This window comes from Pistacia vera, unplaced genomic scaffold (genome assembly GCF_008641045.1).
Source record: "Pistacia vera cultivar Batoury unplaced genomic scaffold, PisVer_v2 Contig120, whole genome shotgun sequence".
Classification (NCBI taxonomy): domain Eukaryota; kingdom Viridiplantae; phylum Streptophyta; class Magnoliopsida; order Sapindales; family Anacardiaceae; genus Pistacia; species Pistacia vera.
The window spans coordinates 256,390-278,647 of NW_022195249.1; the positions used below are offsets into that span (position 1 = coordinate 256,390).

Sequence of the window (22,258 nt, forward strand, 5' to 3'; positions counted from 1 at the left end):
TTTCCCGTACTCAATGAGAAAAATATAGGTTGAGATAAAACACTACTGAAAATCAAGATATTCAATTTGCTTGTGTCAGACCAAGCTATTATTTCTATTTAATCTTTGATTGATACCAGAATTTTTTACTGGTGAAAAGAAATTTCTACAATATTAAAGAGATGTAAGCGTGTATACTAAAGACTAAAGAGCTTCTTGCAAGTATGTTGTAAAACTTGTACACATACATTAATAATACGCATTTTGCAAATGTGGAGGCAAAAAATTCAGAGCAGGCATGTATCTTTTTCCATTTGTTTTTTGTTTTCACATAATCAAAATATATTGTATTTGGATAATGGTATTGTTAGTGGGTGGTTGAGAAACAAAAAAGAAACCAGTTTTAGAAGAGAATTTTGGACGGATTCTGTAATTTTGATATGTATTTATTTTGAGAAATCGGACAATTAGAGTGCCAGAGAGGCCTCAATATTAGCATTTATGTTTTTAATGGAGAAATAAAGTTGAAGAATGAAGGACCACTATCAATTAATAACAGCTTAATAGGAAGGGTGAGTGAGTTCACAGCAAGTTTAAGGGCGTAATATGTGAAGAACGGGCACGCGTCCAATAGCTAACAAAACAATTAACACTCGGTTGTTTCATTCCGCTCTTTTAACTATTCAGTCACTCCCACTCGACCCAACTCCGAAACTCTTTTTCCTTTTTCTCTCCTCTTCCTCTCAGAAAACAAATGAAATCCTCGTTTTGCCTTTTGTTTTAATTTATTCACCAAAACCTAGGGGTTTTTTTTTTTTTTTTTTTAATATATTTTTAAAGTTAGGTTAAGTGACAAAGTGACAACCACTAATTTAAGAAGAGAAGATATTTCTCCTCTCTCTATTTCTTTTAAATGGGGGAGCCGCCGGAGGGTCAATTAAACGGTGTCGTATCAGGGGGAGGAGGGGGAGGAGCTGGAACCATGTTGGTACCTTCATCTGAGACCGTTGGATCAAAGCGTCAGCGAAGGCCAAGCGTCAGATTAGGTGATATTGGTGGTGACCTCCATCACCACCAACCGTACGATTCGCACGTTAGAAGAACCACCCTCGGCGCCACCACTACCACCGTCGCTAACTCCAACAAACAATTCAAGCACCACCATATGACTGCTCTCGATCACAAAAGAGAGGCAAGTAAGTCTTCGAAGACTCGAGCTTTAACCAATTTAAGTGCGAATTCTGGTGAATTGACTGAAACACTAGATGAAAATCTTGATAGTATTGCAAGTGGGAGCTGGAAAGTAAAGGATTCGAAGAAACGAGGATCTGCGAAGAGGGTTAGGTCTAATTGGGTATCCAAAAACAATGAAACCCTAGGGGATAAAAATAACAATAACAACAGCAACGATAATGTTAATAACCACTTTGAAGGAGATGAAAAATATAGCGGAGGAGATGATATGGAAGATGGGTATCGTGGCTTTGATATGGAAAACTCGGAGAGTCCTTTAAAAGAACACAGCCCTGTTCATTCTCTCGAGAATTTAGCGGTTGATGGGCATGAAAGGGAGGTTCTTTATTACAATAGGAGAGGAATCTTCAGGGGTAATAGGGAAGTGAATGATGGGGTGGAGTTGTCTGGGCCATCCGATAATGATGTAAGGGATTGGAATAGGGGTGGGAGTGAAGATGGAGTGAGGATTTGGTTGAATAGTTTAGGGTTGGGGAGATACGCACCAGTTTTTGAGATACATGAGGTAGATGATGAGGTATTGCCAATGTTGACATTGGAGGATTTAAAGGATATGGGGATAAATGCTGTGGGGTCGAGGAGGAAGATGTATTGCGCGATACAGAAGCTGGGAAAAGGGTTTTCATGAAGTTTTGGTTGGTGGGATTGTAGTATTTGAGGAAATATTTAGTTGTCAGCCATGGCAATGTAAGGTGCAATGCAATGTCTGAACTACTTTGAGCTTTTTAGGTTTTTATTTCCTAATGTGGTTCTAGTAGTAGTTTTTTTTTTTTGAATAGTCGGCTCATTTCTTAGTGGTTTTAATTTTGCTCTATATATATGTTTTAATCCAGTGCAATTTTCTAGTATATAGTATTATGATGGATTTGCTGAAGTAGTTTTGGTTATGAATGCTTATAAGTTTGGTCTAATATGAGGAATATATCTAGTTTCATATGGTTTTTGGGGAGAATGAAGAAAAGGAATATGCTTAAGAAGGGAGCTAATAAACTGTTTTCACGTATTCCTTTCTCATTCTTTCCAACTGTGAAATGAAATATTGTTGGAGAACTAACTTGTTCGAGTTAGATATGATTTTCTCATTCATAAGGAAAGTTTTTAGCTTAACTGAAGCCATTAAACGTTGAGTGGCATCCTGTGCTCTATTATGAGAGTTAAGTATCTAATTAGATGTAAATAAGATACTGTTTTATTTTGTCATACTTTGAGGGAGCTATCTATATTAAACAGTTGTGGAAATTAATATTCTGCTGTGCCTATCATGTTAAAACAACTTCAATGGTGTCTATACCCTCATCTCATCTAAATTTGATATTGTTGGACCCATATCAACTTAGTTAGCCCGCAATTCTGTGTTCACCATGGAAGTAGTGGCTTTTTGATGGTTGATGATAACAACATTTGATTTTTGATGACTGACTTTTGTTCATGAGGTGCATGTAATGTTCAGATGATATTTATTTACTGTACTTCAATTAGGAGTTATATGCATATATTTAGTATTTGTGGTTATTTGGGAGAGAATATGTATGAGGGAACGAACACTTTGTGCAACTCTTTTCTGAGATTGAGATACACATCTTAGACGTTCTATAATACAAAGGTTCCCATCATGTTGGGAATGCACTTCTGGAAGTTGTCATCGATTAACTTTGTCAGCTTGTAATGGATCCCTGCTCACCAAATTTGGAACTTGGAACTTTGTTAGCAGTCAACACTGATAGTATAGGAAAGCTTCGGTATAGCCATCCAAGTGTTTAAATATACTGAGATGCTATAGTCAGTTTCCTGATCATCTTCCTGGAAGAAGGATTATTGAATCTGGGAGATTTGCAGATGCAGAGCAATTTTGAAAACCCAAATTTTGCTTTTCCTTTGAACTCTCTTTTGATAGCTGCATTTGATTTTTTCTTTTAAGAAGTATAGGTTTATCAAAAAATATATAATCCATTTGGTTGTGGAAACCTCATGAATTGATCATTCAATGTTCAAAATGTTGTGTTGCTGCTGAAGGCTTATGGTGTTTCTTATTAAGTTAAATTTGTCTTGGTTACTCATTTCTTATAAGAAAATTGGTAACTAATAACTATAGTTTTTTAACTTGTGAGTGTAAAATTTAAATGGAAACTTGTCCCATTTAAACCAGAAAGTAGTAACATCTTGTAGTGTGCATTGGGTTCTTGATAATCTGATGCAAGACGTTGTTCAATGTGTTTTGAATGTACTTATGTTCATTTGTTAGTTTAGTTTTTAAACTCATTCGAGGAAAAGATATATGATTATTTAAATCTTCTTGTAAACCATGAATGGGAGCATTCTGGTTCAGTCTTTCTCAATGGGAAAGGGATGTGGAAGAATGAATGTTTCTGTTGACATTACTATCCCTAAGGCTAATGGAATTGCATGAATGTTTAATGCCTGGTTAGTGAGAATGGAGATGATAAACAGAAAAGTGAGCTGTTCTCGTTGTTCCTGGGAATGTATTATGTCTAGGCTGATAGATGATATTTAGTTATGGCACTCTTTCATTTGTTGATCAGCATTTTTGTCATTTTAACTTGAAATGCTAAGTAGATCCTTTATGTCATGAAAATATCCACTAATGCAATGGTTAAGGATTTCTACTCTCACTGCCAATGGTGCCCAATTTCTGCATGCATAAAATTCTTCCAGGATATATGGCTCTATTTGTTTGGGATCTGGGAATTCCCGAGAGTTTAATCTTCATGCATTCCGTTGAAAAACAATGATAATTTACAGGCGTACTACTGAGTTGCGATCCCTAATTGGTTGGTGATCTAATTAGGTCTTTGGTACTGGGACTTGAATCAAATCATCTAAACAATGAAATTTAACAGTTGATGTGAAAGTGAGTGTCTAATTGTAATGCGTATTCTCACCAGTTATGTTTAGTTGCTCTAACTGATCTGTGCGGTGTTTAGAGGCTTTTTGTTCAAAAACATTCACGAGTAAAAAAAAAAATAATAATAATTATCCGACAGTCGTAACATATCAGTGAAAAATAATAAAAAAATTTAAACATTTACCCGACGAGTTGAGTTTGAAGTCTTGAGAGCTCTTCTATGTCATCTGCCAGACATGAAAATACAAAATTCTTCACTGCTTATTGTTGTTTTACAGACAGAATTATTTATAATCCTCGTTATTTTACGTCAAGATGTGTTTGAGGAGCTCGCGAAAATTTTAGAGATATTATGCCACATAATAAAACATTAGAGGAGGATGATTACCTCCAAAGAACCTCAGGGTCAGAGTCTATGTTCTACGACTCTATTTTGAAGTAGTGTTGGTAGTTTTTTAGGCCCTATAAGTTGACAACAAAAGTGACGAAGTCATAAATAACCAAGCTGGATATTAAAACATGAAGCCCATTCATCTAATTCCCCAATGTGCCGACAACTTGAAAACCAGCAACTGTGTCAGTCATCAGCCTCCAAATTACAAGCAAATAAATATCCAAATCAAATGATTCAAGAACATATCCAAATTTGCTACGGAAGATTAATTCATATTCATAATGCAAATGTTGTCAATTATTTAAAAAAAAAAAGAAGCTATAGTCAGTTGCAATCAAACTATATGACCAAAGACAAACATAAACTTTCACAATTTATATAGAGATATTTAGAACTATGCTTTAAATTTTAATCCAAAACATGAATATGTAATATGCATTGAAATTAATGTAGAATACGAAATGACCAACCTGGTGGTCGTGGATGATATGGTTTGGAATGTAAAATGATGAGTGAGTGAATTGATGGAAGAGACATTGGTCTAGCATGAAAGATGAGAGCTAGTCAGCTAGCCCAGGATGCTTGCACAAATGTAAACCACAAAAGGGCTCTTAACTACATTTCAAACCCTTAAAGTAAGAAAATTTAGGCAAGTCATCCTTGGCTAGCAGGCAACATCAACAAGCTCTTCATCTACATACAAGACCTCTCTTCCTCTTCAAATTGGAGGAGTTACTCTGTGATATTTCTTCATTACCAAACCTCTATTTATAACCTCCCACCCAGATGTTATTGACTTTTGTTATGAGAATATTAGATTCCATTTGTATGCTGCAAATTAAGTTAGCTCTCTTTAGCTACCAAGTCTTGCTTTATTTTCATTTATTCATCATTTAACATATATAAGCCTATAGTATTACAGAATATATTCTTGTGAATACAAGGGACCAACAATTTCCATAATCATGAATATGGTGTTTTGATGAGAAAATAAATTAAGAATAATGTAGAAATATAGCGATGTTATTATCAGGTGAAAAGATTAATTAAAGGAGAAAAAAAAAGTGGGGAATTTTGCTAAGTGCAGTCTTGGAGAGTCCACGTAGCAACTTGCACTGAATAAGTTCATTCGACCTTTTCACTCTTTCAAAGGATGAAATCGACTTCTATATTCATCAATACATATGTCTTGTCGAATTATTCTCCTTCTCCCTACTTCCATGCAAGTTTTGAAGTTGAAACACCCATACACAACCTCTCACCAATCAGGTTTATCACAACACAAATTTAATTTGAAATCAGAACAAAATACTTTGGCTCCAACAATAACTCCTGTCCTGCGCATACAAACTCATTTTTCTCTTCAGTTATGTTTATTATGACATAATTTCATGTTGATCAGAAAATAGGTCTAGCTCGATTTAACTAATTATCACATGTTAAAACTTTTATGACCATTGTAAGGAATAATATTTGACCAAAATAAAAGGAAAAATCAATTTGAATCAGTGAACCAGAATTCATTCAACAAAGTTGAGTTAACAGATTGTCAATGCAACAGGAAAAAGATAAAAATAGATCAGTCATTTGTTCTTGACCAGCCACCCTTTTAAGACTTGAAAGCTGGATTTAAATGTTCTAGATACTAAAAGCAACTAATGGCATTTGCCCACGTCAAGAGATAATGTCAATCAATGCCTTTGATTCTTGTGTGTCTGACTTTGATGAGATAGATCAGTATCAATATCAATATCACATTCACATCATGTTTTCAACTATATATTATTAATTTTCTTATCAATCTAAATGCACGGGGAATTCTTTTCTCCCTTAATATTCCAAGCTTTCTTTAATAATAAAGCAACACCCCAAATTCCTTCACATGCATTTGAACTTTATGCTTCTGGTTCTTCTACTAATGGGATAAGAAGAATGATACAGTAACTGACTATAATTGGAATAGTGTATGCATCCCATCATTGTCTTTGAGTATCCTTTGTTACTTCGGCCTTTTCCGTTTCCGAATAAGAAACTTGTGTATTTGGTATGAGATTTATCTATGAAGTTTTAACGATGATCCAAATATAGAGGTTGACAGTATTAAAAATTATTTTAAAAAATAATAATGAATGAACCAAATTAACAGCCGGAAGAAACCCAGATCGTAGCAAGGCAGGAGGGTGTTGCCCTCTTACACAGCTATTGTGTTTGTGACACTCATAGCTAGCTTCCACCTGGAAATAGTCATAAAATTATATACATTATTGAGGTACTCAAAAACCAGACCAGTTTTGTTGGGCTCACATGGACTTTATCTATATAAGCAGGCCCAGTTCAGTCATCAGTTTTATTTAATGCAATTATTGGGTAGATTTGATTCACTTTCGAAGCAAACTTCCTTAACAACCCTGAACGATGACCTTTAGGGGACTGTATTTAGCTCACATTATTATGGTTAATTAACCATAGTTGATAGTAACCAAAGTAACTAATTCAACCAACTAAACTAAACTCTTAACTATACCCATCTATATTAACTACTATCGAACTACTAACAAATTATACATCAAAAAACATTATACATCAAGAAGAGAAAATAATAATAAACCAAGACTCTGTAATGGAATAATAAATCAGCCCCAAACAAAAAACAAATGAATCCCAATTCACAACAGGCATGGATCTTATGAATAATTAAAGTTTTACTTCAATTTATGATATAATTGATCAAGTCAACACCAGTTGCAAAAAAACAACTCAATCATTGAACCCATATTTACGTTTTTGTTTCTTCTTTCTTGATGAATAAAATTGGTAGTTGAAATTAAGTAAGCATACATTTAAGAAAACAATAAATCGATTAATTTATTAGTCTTTAGCATCGATCCTAATCTGCAGGCCATGCATATTTTAATAATGTACTTCAACTCCTGACTAAGTAAACTTCTAGAATTAGAAACCCACCTAACAATTGACTTACTAACCATTTATTAAAGTAATTTAATCGTGAATTAATCTCATATATATGTGGCTACCTATTTCAATTCATCCTAAGCATTTATAAGGGCTCTTTTATTGTAAATCAATTGAAGGTGAGAAACAACCAAAACGGATCAAATCAACCCAAGGAATTTAATATATATGTTTTTTTTTTTTTTTTAATCGGGGTGTTTAGTCTAGTTTGTGTATACTTTAACTAATCTTTTAAGGTCCTGAAATGAATGGCGAGATAAATTTTCTCAGTAATCACGTCTATTAATGTCTGATAGGACTCAAATTCAAAAACTCATGTTAGATCACTTTACTCTTTTACCATAGACATTAATACATATATGTTGTTGACTAAATCTATCAATTGAAGAAATTTCATTTTTATTATTTTAAAATTAGGGTTTATGATGTAGGAAAAAAAATTAATAACAAAATATTAATTCTAGATTTAAATAAGTTTTGTATAGAATATTTTACGTTGTGTCTAATTTAGTAATTTGCAAAGTATAAGACTGTAACAAAGAAGAAAATAATAATTGGGGTCTAGTAAGATAATATATGAATCGTGAATAGTATCACTGTTAATCATAATTATTAAAAAGGCAATATTATATTTATAAACAAAAGATCCAAAATTTGTAATCAGAATACGATATGATTTATTTATATGGAAAAAAAAAACACATTATCCTATTATTCATATATTATTATTAAAAAATTGGGATATTAATTTGACTTTCATAGAAGTTTAATTCACATGGGTTAAAGACATGAGGACCAGACTTGCAGTTGCAGCAACGAAGAAGTCTTCAACGTGTTTGTTACTATCTCGGCCCAAGTTTTGTATTTCACATCAAAACAATCTCCCCGCCGACTCTCGTTTACCTTGCATGAGAATGAGATCTTTATTTCAATCACCCACACAATAATTGCACAAAATATAAAATAATAAAAGACCATGCCTAAGGATATCACTAATAAATTCCCTGCAATTAAAGGCCTCAAAAGAAGAAAAACAATGATGCATTCACTATCAAATGATTGGTTTAAAACCCAACTACTAAGCTGTGACTGGTTAAATCCGACGGCTATAAACAAGTTGTGAGAACATTTTTGAGGGGGTGGACTTTGGCAGATAGCTATCGCTATCCTACCTGTCACTACCCTCATAAAGGTTACCTTATTATTATTGGAAAAGGATAGACCCCACCTCCACTATTTTTTTCATTCATTTACTTACTCTCGGCCCTCCGATTCTGATTTTCTAATCACGACCTTTTTGGCTGATTGTCGATAGCCTGTCTTACCCGCGTTAATTAGCGGTGTTAAGCACGGCTCAATTAAGGATGCCTCGGACAGTGGGACTGGGACCAGGACCATGTTTCCTGCCAAGTTCCAAAGCTTTACACCTGGCACGCCCAGTGTTTATACAAGACTAGTACTTTTTTGGCCTTTTTTCCCCCTTATAAAAAGAGGTTAGGCTTAGGTTGGAGAAAAGCAAGGATAGATTTTCAATTCAATTAGTTATGGAGTGTCCTATGGGATTGATGATGTGATGTGATAATATATATACAAAGACAACTTTTTTTATTAATAGTAATAAAGTCAATGGATTAATAATTAATTAAGTGTTTGATGAAATAAAACATTTCAGTTTCTGAAATTTGATTACTTAATAAAATATTTTAAAGATTACCATATTTAGTATTTTTTTGATTCAAACCAAACAAAACATTTTTCCAAAAAGTAAAGTTATGAAAGATAAGTAAAATAATAGTCTTGTTAATTGATGGTAAATAAAGTAGATTATCAATTACCTGGAACCAATCATCTAAGATTTATACAACGCTAAAATCATTTATAGATATATATATCTAACATTATCGAAATTTGTAGTTTATCTTAGGCTATATGATTTTTCAAAAAACTTATCTTTTCTATATATATTAATTTTTGTTCTTACACAATCAATTAATTTAAAATTAAGTTTACACAAGTGAACCTAAGAGTGTTGTTATTTAAGCCGCGCTGGAATTCATTTTAAAATTTTAAAATCAATTACAAAAAGATGAAAGAAAATTTATTCCAAAATTATAAGTAAACTTGGAATTTTTAGGATTGATTTGCCCTTTTTACATGACATAAGCGTGATATTAATTAATTGTTATATAAATCATAGATAGAGTAAACGACATGTTCCCACCCAAGGTTTAGCAAAAACCCAAGTTACCACCCCTGGTTTCATAAATTTCATATTTTCACCCTTAAATTAATAGAAAAACATTTAATTTAACGAACAAACGGTAGAATGGTCATTTACGCGCAATAAATCTAAAATAAAAATAAAAATTTCAAAACAATCCTCCATATCTTAAATTTTTCTCAAAAGCATCCTCTCTCTAACATTTCTCTCATGGCGACTAGACTTGGCCTTTGCGTGGGCTAAAAAGCAGTGGCCAAATGGCTGCTTCTTGGCCCTCACAGTGGCCAGAATTTGGCTGTCGCATAAGGGCTTTGTGGTCGCAAAATCCAGCCACCACAAGACCCTCATGTGGCATCCAAAATCTGGCCATCACAAGGGCCAAGAAGCAGTAGCCAAATGGTTGCTTCTTGGCCCTCACGGTGGCCAGATTTTAGCAATCACAACTTGGGGTGGTGGGGATTTTAGAGAGGGGATGCCGATGGATCAAAAGGTGGTGTTGGGGTGGGTTTTTGTCGTCTAAATTGGCCGAAAATCGACAAGAAGCGTGCTATTCCACTGAGCGACGACTAACGATTTGGCGGTGTAGAGGGGTGGAGATGATGGGGGTTTGATAAGGGAGATGAGGGAATGTGTTTCGTGGTGTTAGGGTGTTCCAAAGACGTCAGAATCAAGCCAATTTGGCCAAAAAAAAGGGCAATCGCAAGGCGGAGGAGGTCACTAGTGGCGGGCACAAATCCAATGCAATTGGGTTAAATTTTGGTCAAAGGGGGGACCTAGGGGAGTTTGAACAGTGCTGGTGGAGAGATTTCTACTGAGTTTGGCGGATTTTCTGGCGAGGAAGCAACCAAAATGACCATTGGAATTGATGAATCCATGGGTGGGTTTTGTCAAGGGCAATAGGGTAATAGCACTCAACAGTCACTCACGTTCATTTAAGGGTGGGAATATGGGATTTATGAAACAGGGTAGTCACTTTTAATTTGACTAAACCTTGGGTGGGAACTCGTTTACTCTCATAGATAATCAAGTAGCACAGCATGAGACGGCAGTGAAGTGATAAGCACGCTCATAAGCTGCGTCTCATATTCAATTCTCATTGTCTCTATCTATTTCTTCCTTCACCTCCGTTTTACACTCTCTCTAGCCTACTTAGACTCTAAACCCTAACCTTTTTCTCTGTCCATTCATCACTTTATTATATCAATCAATCAAAACATTTTGATTTTGAGCCAAAAAAAGAAGAAATATAGCCGGTGTTTACCGCCATGAAAGTACCAGAAACCGACCCTATCACTTTCTCAACGCACCTGGTCTCTTCGTCGCTTGACCAAATCCCACTCATTAACAACTTCAGAGGCAAATGGGCTATCATCAAAACGAAACTCCTCGATCTCCAAACTCAACTTCAAGATTTCAGCGACTTTTCAACTGCTACCTCCAATCCACTCTGTCTCGACCATCTTTACTCCGTCTCTCACACCCTCAACGATGCCGTTTCCCTCGCTCAGAAATGTCAAAGCGTTAATTTAACAGAAGGCAAGCTCAAGACCCAGAGTGATATTGACTCTGTTTTGGCCAAATTAGATCGACACGTCAAAGACGGCGACGTTTTGATTAAAAGTGGGGTTCTCCAAGATGGTGCCGTTTTGTCAGCTTCTGCTTCGAAGAGGGAGACTGTGAGAGCTGAGTCGAGGAATTTGATAACTCGGTTGCAGATTGGGACCACCGACTCGAAGAACTCGGCGATGGACGCACTGTTGGCGATTTTACTAGAAGATGATAAGAATGTAATGATAGCAGTGGCTCAAGGTGTGGTACCGGTTCTTGTTAAGTTATTGGACTCAAGCTCCTTAGAAATGAAAGAGAAAACCGTTGCTGCGGTTTCTAGGGTTTCGATGGTTGATAGTAGCAAACACGTGTTAATTGCTGAAGGTTTGTTGCTGTTAAATCACTTGCTTCGTGTTCTTGAATCGGGAAGTGGGTTTGCAAAAGAAAGAGCTTGTGTTGCTTTACAAGCTTTGAGTTATTCCAAAGAAAATGCCAGAGCAATTGGATGTAGAGGTGGAATTTCTTCTTTATTAGAGATTTGTCAAGCTGGGACGCCTGGTTCACAGGCTTTTGCAGCTGGGGTTTTGAGGAATCTTGCTGGGGTTTTTGAAATAAGGGATAATTTTATGGAGGAGAATGCTTTTGCGGTGCTTCTTGGCCTTGCGGCTTCTGGGACTGCAATTGCACAAGAAAATGCAATTGGGTGTTTGTGTAATTTGGTTTCCGATGATGAAAGTTTGAAGCTTTTGATTGTTAAAGAAGGAGGGATTGAGTCTTTGAAGAATTATTGGGATTCAGTTGCAAATGATAGGAGTCTTGAAGTGGCTGTTGAGTTGGTAAGGCATTTGTCTTCTTGTCATCCCATTGCTGAAGTTTTAGTTTCTGATGGGTTTGTTGTTAGGCTTGTGAATGCGTTGAATTCTGAGGTTTTAGGTGTGAGAATTGCGGCTGCTCGAGCTGTTTATGAGATGGGGATTAGTTCTAAGATAAGGAAAGAACTGGGTGAATGTGGGTGCATTGGACCTTTGATTAAGATGCTGGATCGTAAGGCTGTGGAAGAGAAAGAAGCTTCTGCAAAAGCATTGTCAACACTTGTGTTGTATACAGGAAATAGACGAGTTCTTCGCAAGGATGAGAGAGGGATATTAAGCGTAGTTCAGTTGTTGGATCCTCTGATTCAAAATTTGGATAAGAAATACGCCGTTGCTATATTGGCTGCTCTTCTTCATTGTAAGAAGTGTAGGAAACAAATGGTTGCTGCCGGTGCTAATGTACACTTGCAGAAACTTGTTGAAATGGATGTTGAGGGCGCTAAGAAGCTTTCGGAAAGTCTTGGCCGTGCTAAAATTTGGGGTGTTTTTGCTCGGCCGTGAAAATTGAAGAGATCTTCAACTTATGGAACAAATTACAAGGACGATTCATTGATCCATATTTATGATAATTGTGTTTACTTTGATTTCTTGTTTTTTCATTACTTGTTCTTTTTTGTCCATATTGCTTGTTAATTTGTGTAGTAGTAAATGTTGCTAGTCAAATTGCCAATGAATACCTTTTATGTAGAGACATAATCTTGGTTTAGTGATCTAATTGGATTGAGATACTTGTTTTTAACGCAGACGTGGTGATAATTCGTTCTACATCATCTCGAGCTTGTACTTCTGCTTTTTCTGTACCATACAGTGATATTGTGATCTCAGTGAAAATGCCTAGTATGACTGATAGTTAATAGAGCAGATTATTTTTCTTGCTAATCATTTCCTATTCAATGCTTTGTTTTTATGTAACTTGATAATTTGAAACGGCTAGTTCTTTCTTCTGTATGGGAAGATTTCTTCTATTGTTTCCTCGATTCAGGCAGGACACCACCTGAAGATGACTTCCAACTCTTCTCAGAGGCGACCAACTGATTTATTCCTTAATTAACCTAGTGCATACAGAGGAAGAGGCATCTGAAACCTATCTGGGATGATTTTGTTAGAGATCTTTATCCTAAGAAAGCTGTGGAAGCTGTTACACCAGATTTACCTTCAGGATCTCTTCCGGTTACCTAGCTGATCACGATGTGTTCTGTTAGCTCATTTAGATTTTCTGTTATGCACTTAGTGATTCAAGTATTTAAAATTGATTTACTTATGGATGCTGATATTTCTGTCGTAATTCAAAATCTTGTAATCCTCTATATATATGAATATACACGGGAGCTGGTATCTAAAGGAACCAGATCTTATTTCCTTTCAATTCTGACTGATTTCTGGGGAATTCTGCTGATGGGAATTTTTAGGCCATTTCATCTTCAACTTGATTAACCTTTGTCATGATTGTGAATTATATTAGAATATTAATCTCGGACTATTTAATCATTTTGGTTCATTAGTTAAAGATTTTGATATCGTGTGGATTGCCTGTTATAATCCTCCAACAAACTTCTCTGTGGAACTGGTAATAAATTCATCTTCGCCTTGTCCATATTTTCTAGCGTCAATATTCTCGGTCCCAAATAATTAAACTCCATTTACATTAATATCGTTTGTTTTTCTCAATGGGTAGTGATAGATTGTCGCAATTATTTTAGACAAATTCGGTGGGATACACATATAATATGGAAGAGTATCTACAATTTATGGTTCTAAACCATGTGCATATGTTCCTGAGCATGTGCAATTGCTTGCATGTCTGTTGGCACCTAACAAGCAACTATTTTGTTTTCACTATTGGGTTTGCCCCAAACAACTACTACGCGGTTCAGTCCTCTTCGTCTTATTGTATGATAAAATGAGTAAAATTATCAGCTTTTGCTTTGTTGCAAATCCTAGTTGGAAAACAAAGGAGGCTTTGTTTGGTACAGGAGAATGATCTTAGGAAAAGGTTCCAGAATCAGTTCACGGATTAAGCATACGTGAAAAGTTGTGAGAAAAGGCGGCTTTATCTATGCTTAAAATATGTTTGCATTCTAAGATCATGTGGATACTAAAAGCTGTGTGAACACTGAACAGAATGTGAAAACACAAACAAACATTAAAAAGGTACTGCTGAGGGAAGCTTTTTCTTAATTCTTATTTATATGTTACTAGGTCCCAGTTGGTGAACAGACATAAAAAATGCTATGGTTACTGTACCTTTTTTTGACGAATGTCACGAGTGTTCATCTTTCTGTATCTGTAATTTCTATTTTTACTCTTCTTTCTGATCTTGTGGAGCAAGGTTGATTTGTTAAATAGATACTCTGTTTTCTTTTAATGAAAAAGAAGTACTTCATATTGGTTATGGTAATTCGGTTGTTTAGTACTCAGGAGAGATGAATCAACTCAAAAATTTCTTTTTTTTTTTTTTAATCGTAAGATTAAATGTGTTGAATGGTTGTTTAGAGTCGCGTAAACTTGTTTGTGATGATAATTCTATATTTGAGATTGAATCAAGTGTGAATTCAACGGTAGCCGTAATTTTATTTATTTTCTACAACTTAAAATTCATCATCTTGAGAAAGATACAATGCTCCTTAGTTGACTTGGTGTATATAAACTTCTCAATTGGATCTCTATTAGAATGGATATTAAGTTATATCATTGATAAATTTTTTTAATTAATTTATCGATGACAATTTAATAGTTAAAAATTAAAGTTATAATAATTATTTTTACGTCAATTCATCTCAATTATAAAATTTAAGATAACCCAGCCTCAACCAAATTAGATTTATATAACCATAAAATTTAATAACGTTATCAAATTGACCATTATGAATAATATCTTATAGTTACTCTCAATATCACCCATCTTCTTTTATCATACTCTTAATCTTTATTTTAAACCAAGGATATGGTTTGTTTTTTTAGTAATACTACGCTTACAACCTAATCTTATAATCTTCTCTTACAATCCCAACGTGACAACTAAGTTGGCAACTGTCACGTTAGCTCCTATCACACCTAAGATAGTAAATAACTTTGATTAAACACGAACTGTCGTTTTTTAGGAATGAACGACTTTTTTTTCATAAAGAGTGATTGTTCCTTAAGAAAGAACGATTATTTCTTATGAATGGAACATTTATTCTTTATAAATTAACTATCATTCGTTCTTAAGGAACGATCGTTCGTCTCTAAGGAATAACCGTTCATGTGTTAGTCAAAATTGTCAGTTGATATGGTAGTGTCAACTCTATTGATAAATTAAAATTGTAAGAGAAGATTGTAGGATTAAGTTGCAATTGTAGTATTTTTATTGTTTAGCAAATACAAGGGAGACATTTTGAGCTTTCTTAAAGAAGAGAAGAGCAGGGTGCCCACTCATTATGGGCTTAAATTTGTGCATGCACTCTCCATTCTATATTTAAGCCCACTGGGCCACGCTCGTAAACTAACTTTTTTGAAATTTTGGTTAGAGAGGTAGGGATTATTTAAGGAACTAGCGAACTTTTTGATATGGTAATCCATATCTTTTTAGGGGGGCATTAATTATCTCAAATTGTTTTAATATTTCAATTTTGTTTAAAAGAAAATGCTAACTTTGAATATTATGTATCAGTTATTTTTTAGCAGAGACAAATTTTCCTTTTTCATGTGGCCTAGAATTATGGTAAATTATAAGAATTTTTTTTTTTTTCTCTTTTTTGTGACTAGGGTGTTTAAGTTAATTTGTGTTTACCTCAATTAATCTTGAGATCCTAAAATTATATGGCTTTTACTACTTTATATTGGAGGCTAGAGGTAGAACTTCCTAAATTAAGTATTGAGTACTGCCATAAAACCATGAGTTTGAAAAAGTTAATGAAAACCCTTCTTTACAGAGGTTCAAATTTATCTTAATTATTGATAAATATATAGAAAAATTAAGATAAAATGTGTCATTCAAATGATAGACTGAAAAATCAATTCAATCCATCAATTTGGTGGTTGTCAGTTTGGAAAATAAAGTCAGACATTTTTAAGTCTACCCTCACCAACTAGTCATTTTCTTTATAAATTTCAGTGAAAGTCTACTAACATGAATACGTGAACGTAAAAGTTTTCCAAGTCTTTCATATTACTGTCTGTACAGGTTTTATTTTTCTTTCTCTCCGGTCTGCCAAAACTGCTAGTCAACTTTGCTAATTTCTGGACTTTCATAACCAGTAGTTGGGCGGCCAAGTAATAACTCACATTAAATATTTTGTTAAACGGACCCAAGAGTTTTGACTTTTAACAACATCGGAATTGTTTACACGACCTTTAATCAGAATTCTCTTTTGTCAGATTTTGTACGATAAATTACTAAAATTAATTAGGGGAAAATTGTACAAAATTGAGAATAATTAAAAATAATACTACACATACGTTATTTTCATACGATATTTTTCATACAATATTATATAGTAAGATATGGTTGGATAAAAGTTTAATTTTAACTTTAAATTAGCTAATCATATCTTGTCACATAACATTGTATAGGAAATATTATATAAAAATGATATATATGTAGTATTATTCAATAATTAATATAAAGTTGCGGCAAGATGAATGTCAGCAGAACCAGTTACAAACCAAAAAGTTTATATACAGTGTTATGTCTCAAAAATCACATTGATGTCAGTTTAACAAATGCCTAAAAGATAAAGTATATTAGATGTCAAACTCATATCGTCTCAAAGATATTTTATACCAATCGTATCTCACTTTAAGAGATAGACGAATGAAAACTCTTCATGTGTTAAGGCAACTTACAAAACACTCGTTACATTGACCTCAAAGGTATATAAAAAGGCACCCCTCTTCACGAAAAGAGAACGCTGGGGCAAATGAGAGTTAGACATAGATTTGAGCTTTATTATCTTTCTTTATAAACAAAGTTTTTCTTCATCTTTGTATGCCTTATGGGTAATATTTTAGAAATGGCTAGAGAATAGCAGAATAATAGTGGATGTAGGATTCGCTTTAGCATCCAAACCACTTTAAAAACCTCTCTTGCCAATCTTTTATTTATGTTTTCTGCAAACATATATAATCTCAGCACCATATTCAAATTTCATGAATCCATCACATGTAATTTCTAAGACTCTCTTAGTACTTTACACGTGCGAGTCGTTGGTGTCAAAATCCACTATCAATGGTTTGGTGGCCCATGCAGGTCTTGAAACTGCGTCCAAGCTCCCTAATCTTTAGCTACAGATCACTGATCTTTAGCCTCAGATGGCATGGTCAGATCGCAGATAGCACGTATCAAAGTTCTCAGATCGCGTGGCCAGATCACAGATCGCACACATCAGAGTTCTCGGATCACGTGGTCAGATCGCAGATCGCATGCATTAAAGTTCTCTGATGGCGTGGTCAGATCGCATACATCAAAGCTCTTAGATCAGATGGTCAGATTGCAGATCGCACGCATCAGAGTTCTCGGATCGTGTGGCTAGATCGCACACATCATAGTTCTCGGATCGCGTGGTCAGATCGCAGATCGAACGCATCAGAGTTCTCGGATCGCGTGGCCAGATGGCAGATCCCATGCATCAGAGTTCTCGGATTGCGTGGTCAGATCGTAGATTGCATGCATCAGAGTTCTCAGATCGCGTGGCCAAATCGCAGATCGCACGCATCAGTTCTTTGATCGCGTGGCCAAATCGTAGATCGCACGTATCATAGTTCTCAGATGGCATGGTCAGATCGCTGATCTTCAGCTCTCAAATCGCGTGGCTAGATCGCAGATCGCACACATCAAAGCTCTCAAATGGAGTGGCTAGATCGCACATCGCACGCTCAGATTGCGTGGCCAGATCGCAGATCGCACGCTCAAATCATCCCGATCGTGTGTTTAAGATCGTTGAGATCACGTGTTTAGATAATTTAGATCACACTTTCGAGCACTTAGATCGCTGATCTTAAGTTCTCAAATCAAGCTTCGCGCTTTCTGATCGAACTCCTTCTGTTCTCAGATCAAGCTTCACGCTTTCTAATTGAACTCCTTATGTTCTTAGATCAAGCTTCGCACTTTCTGATCGAACATCTTATGCTCTATGATCGAGGTCTTTATGATCTCAGATCGAGCTTCTCTTAGATTGCGATAAACTCCTAGCTCTCAAATCTCGATCAACTCATAGCTCTGATATTGTGAACAACCTCAAGTTATGTTCTCAGCTCTCAGATCGCGATCAGTTCTCAGATCATGACCATCTACCAGCGTCAGAAAAAACATGTAGAAAACTCAAAAAAGCCCCGAAACATGCTAAAACGGTGGATTCTGGACTCGAAAATGGCCACAACTAGGTTTCCCAATTGCCATGAAGTAGAGCTCGGAACAAGCTTTCTGTGGATATCTTACGGGCTCCAAAACTCCACCTAGATCAAAAGTTATGGCTGTTTTAAGTTGGCTTATCTGTTTAAGGCCTTTAAGCCGTGCGTTTGGGCTTTTGATTTTAGCTTCCTTCAGGAATTCATCTACTGGACATTTCATGTCAGTTATCAGATCATGCTCAGTTTCGGATCGCTCCAAGCTCTTAGATCGCAGTTCTAGCTCTTAGATCGCAGTTTTAGCTCTTAGCACCCGATCGTTTTAGGCATAGTTCGAGCTCTTCAGTTCGAGACTGCAGCCTATAGTGCGACAACCATTCAGATCTAAAACCTAAGTTTTTGAAGCGCAATTACGCACTCCAAAAACTGGAGGGGTTTTGTTATGCCTAAAAAATCACCTTGATGTCAACTCAACAAGTGCCTAAAAGACAAAGTGTACTAACTGTCAAACCCATACTGCCTCAGAGATATTTTATACCAACTCTATCTCATTTTAAGAGATGGACAGATGAGAGCTCTCCATGTGTCAAGGCAACTTGCAAAACACTCATTACATTTACCTCAAATGTGTATAAAAAGGCACTTCTCTTCACAAAAAGAGGAGGCTGAGTAGATAAGAGCTAGATATAGATTTGAGCTTTATTATATTTCTCTGTAAACAAAGTTTTTCTCCATCTTTGTATGCCTTACGGGCAATATCATAGAAATGGCCAGAGAATAGCAAAATAACAGTGGATGTAGGATTCGCTTTAAGCATCCGAACCACTTTAAAAACATCTCTTGCTAATCTTTTATTTATGTTTTCTACAAGAGCAATGCTAGTTTTACAAAGACACATACAAAGGGGGCATACAAAGACAATCCCCACTCTTGATTTTCATGATTTTTCTCTCTCTTGCTCTCTCTCTTTTTCCGTTTTTTCTTTGTTTTTTTCTTCTTGCTGATGTCACTTTATAACTGTTTTTTTCTTCTTGCTGATGTCACTTTATAACTCTATTTGCATGGTTCTTTGTAAGGATAGCATTTTTCTTTCTGTAAACATATATAATCTCAGCACTATATTCAAATTTCATAAATCCATCAAATATAATTTCTAAGACTCTCTTAGCACTTTGCACGTGCGAGTCGGCGTCAAAATCAAATATCAACATATAGGGTGTCCAGAAGGACCAGAACTATGAAAATTAGGTTTTGACTTCTGAGTTTTGAGTAACGTATGTTGAAATTATGAGTTTGAAAGATGATAAAAACAGGCTGTATCCGTTTAGTTATTTCTGTATAATCAAATTTTATTTCATACCATTTAATTACATCTCATGAAGAAGGAAGAAACATAAAAAAGTTATGTATGTAATGCTTTCGTAAGGAAAATTGGATTCACAAGCTACAAGTTATAACAAAGCTTCCCGTTTCAGAAACATTACGATAATCAGTTTATACTATACGTACATCAAGTGGCACTATACAAAGTTCTAATTAAAACTGAATTTGTGTAGACCTGCGTGCTGAGATGATAGTGAGAATCATCACGACAAGGAAAGATAAGTAAGAGAGAATGAGAGAAAGTGTAATTCTGTCACAAAATTTGCCGAAATTATCACAAATGGCCACCCAACCGATGTGGTTGTTGCCATACCGGCCAATATATCCTACGGCTGTTGCTGCAGCAGATGCAGAAATCAATAAGCTCATCATCACCTGCAACATTCAAATTCAAAACCCCTCAAAGTTAAACAAAAGGGACTTGGTAGAAGTTTCTGAAAATGAAAATTTGAAAAACAGTAGATGATGATTTTGGGTTTCTTTAGTTAAAAATGATGATGGACTCAAATATTTTCAAATACTCACTAGCAAGCATCCTTTCTTTTTTATTGTTTTTGGATATCCGAAACTGATTTTAAAAATCATAATACGAACAGTTGAAGAATTAAAGCTAGACATACCAAATCGTGAATGAACAAGAAGAAATATTTGGTAGGGCTTGAGCCTTGTCGACCGAGGACGAAAACGTAGAACAACGAAAGTATTAAACAGCCACATGCCACAGCATTTCCAAAAACAAAAAACCTGAAAAGAAAAAAAGAAAAGATTAGTAACTTTCAAGTGAAACAAAAAGGCCTGTAAAAATTATTGTATTTTTTCATCTTACTTGAAAGCCGGAGAATAGCTATATCGAGCGTCAAATGGGGTGCCAAAAACCACAACAGATTGCTTTGCAGTGACCATCACAGATGTTGCAGCCAATGCAGTACCAATGGCCAAAAGCCTCAAGAAAATTTGTGCAAGATGAAAAATTCTTTGCGTTTTCAGAGGAGGGCTCTGTTGAAACTTGGCTTCAGACTTGTCCATTCTGAGAGGATTGAAACTCGAAAGTAAACAAGACTGCTGGAGACAGAGCACTGGAACAGAGGAAGTAGGCTAGTATAGTATGGAAGCTACAAGCAAGAGTTATGAATGGGGGGAAAGAGTGAATTTACGGTGAGCATTTATAGAGCATAAGACTGAGGAATCTTTCAAGGCCTTCTCAAGCGCCATAATATGTGGGTCCTTAAAACTTTTAATCATGATCACATATCAGAAATCTCTTAGACTTTTATCTAGTATGCGATTTTTGGTTGAGATGTTATAAGCCGTTTGATTGTTTGACTGTTGGAAATAGGCTTATTACTCGGGTTGGACTAGGACTAAGTTAATAGTACGTGCATGATTTTTTTGTGAAGTATTTTAGTTTATTACCAATATTTACAGGAGAAAGCAAAAGCAAAAGTAAGTTGATTCTTCTTGGAAAAGGTCAGATTGAATTGAATGCAGTAGTAATTAGAATTGCATGCTTTTGAATCGTACAAACTTGCTGATAAAAGTGAAATAAATTTCTTAATTGTGTATAAACTTTCTTGTCAGGATAAAGTATTTGTTGCACAGGAGGTATGGGATAATGTTTAGATTACATGAATGATTCCCTTATGCATGGCAGTAAGATAATAAACAAGTTAAAGATTGCAGTTTAAATTAGGGGTGTTAGCCGAGCCGCTGGTGACTCACGAGCGGCATGAGCTCGGCTCAGTAAAAGTTCTGGCTCAACTTGAGTTTTGTCGGGTGTCAAATCAAGTTTGAGCTCGCCAGATTTCGGTTCAACAAGCTTGATTGGGAAAGTGGAAAAAAGTTAAAAAACAAAAAATTGGAGTTATTTTTTTTTTTTTTGAGCTCGAATTTTTCAAGCTCGTCAAGCTCAAGTTTGATACTGTAGCAAACAAGGCCGAGCTTGATTAATCCAAAGCCCGGTTCAGCTCGATTTGTTTATACCCTTAGTTTAAACAGGATTCTTAAAACCTATGAGTTAATGAGTCAGTTTTTTAACACAAAAGTGAATACAAAATTTCAGTTGAATGGATCAGTGCTATACCTAACATTTAATTAATACAACTAATTTAACATTTAATTAATGGATTTACTGTGAATGAATCGTCAAATGATCAAATCAGTCCAAATTAGCATTAAATTTCTTCAGTGTGTATTTGTTTCCTTGTCAATTGTCGGTCAGTTAGTCATTACAGTAGCCGATTAATTTCTACAGTAAATGCTATACAAGCAATAGTGATAATACGTAGATTTAATCACCTAAATGCCCTAAGATAAGATGATATTCTTCAATAAACACGACTCTTTAGATTATTTGAATATTGTTCATGGACGTGATCGCATCCAGTCATGAAAATATTTGGAAACACAAGATCCTGCTGGACAAAAGACGTCTTCTTTTGCAAAGT

At 35.3% G+C, this 22,258-nt stretch overlaps 3 protein-coding genes across 3 annotated transcripts; 2 read left to right on the forward strand and 1 right to left on the reverse strand.

Moving 5' to 3' along the window:
• Positions 1-553: 553 nt before the first annotated feature.
• LOC116112447 (uncharacterized protein DDB_G0283357-like) lies at positions 554-2,224 on the forward strand. Its single transcript, XM_031398589.1, has one exon. The coding sequence runs from the start codon at positions 893-895 to the stop codon at positions 1,859-1,861; it is 969 nt and encodes a 322-aa protein (XP_031254449.1). The 5' UTR covers positions 554-892; the 3' UTR covers positions 1,862-2,224.
• Positions 2,225-10,769: 8,545 nt separating this feature from the next.
• On the forward strand, positions 10,770-12,860 carry LOC116112311 (junction plakoglobin-like). Its single transcript, XM_031398466.1, has one exon. It carries the CDS (start codon positions 10,950-10,952, stop codon positions 12,603-12,605), a length of 1,656 nt encoding a protein of 551 aa, XP_031254326.1. The 5' UTR covers positions 10,770-10,949; the 3' UTR covers positions 12,606-12,860.
• Positions 12,861-19,882: 7,022 nt separating this feature from the next.
• On the reverse strand, positions 19,883-20,931 carry LOC116112466 (CASP-like protein 1F1). Its single transcript, XM_031398603.1, has 3 exons — positions 20,641-20,931; positions 20,435-20,558; positions 19,883-20,189 (listed from the first exon to the last, which is right to left on the reverse strand). Exons 1-3 carry the CDS (start codon positions 20,838-20,840, stop codon positions 19,968-19,970), a joined length of 546 nt encoding a protein of 181 aa, XP_031254463.1. The 5' UTR covers positions 20,841-20,931; the 3' UTR covers positions 19,883-19,967.
• Positions 20,932-22,258: the final 1,327 nt, after the last annotated feature.

Excerpts from the sequence above, each read along its gene's own strand:
- LOC116112447 (XM_031398589.1), top strand. The coding sequence starts at position 893 with ATGGGGGAGCCGCCGGAGGGTCAATTAAACGGTGTCGTATCAGGGGGA.
- LOC116112311 (XM_031398466.1), top strand. The coding sequence starts at position 10,950 with ATGAAAGTACCAGAAACCGACCCTATCACTTTCTCAACGCACCTGGTC.
- LOC116112466 (XM_031398603.1), bottom strand. The coding sequence starts at position 20,840 with ATGGACAAGTCTGAAGCCAAGTTTCAACAGAGCCCTCCTCTGAAAACG. Across the intron at positions 20,559-20,640 it reads AGCTATTCTCCGGCTTTCAA|GTTTTTTGTTTTTGGAAATG; the intron begins GTAAGATGAAAA and ends TTTTCTTTTCAG. Across the intron at positions 20,190-20,434 it reads TCTTGTTCATTCACGATTTG|GTGATGATGAGCTTATTGAT; the intron begins GTATGTCTAGCT and ends TGAATGTTGCAG.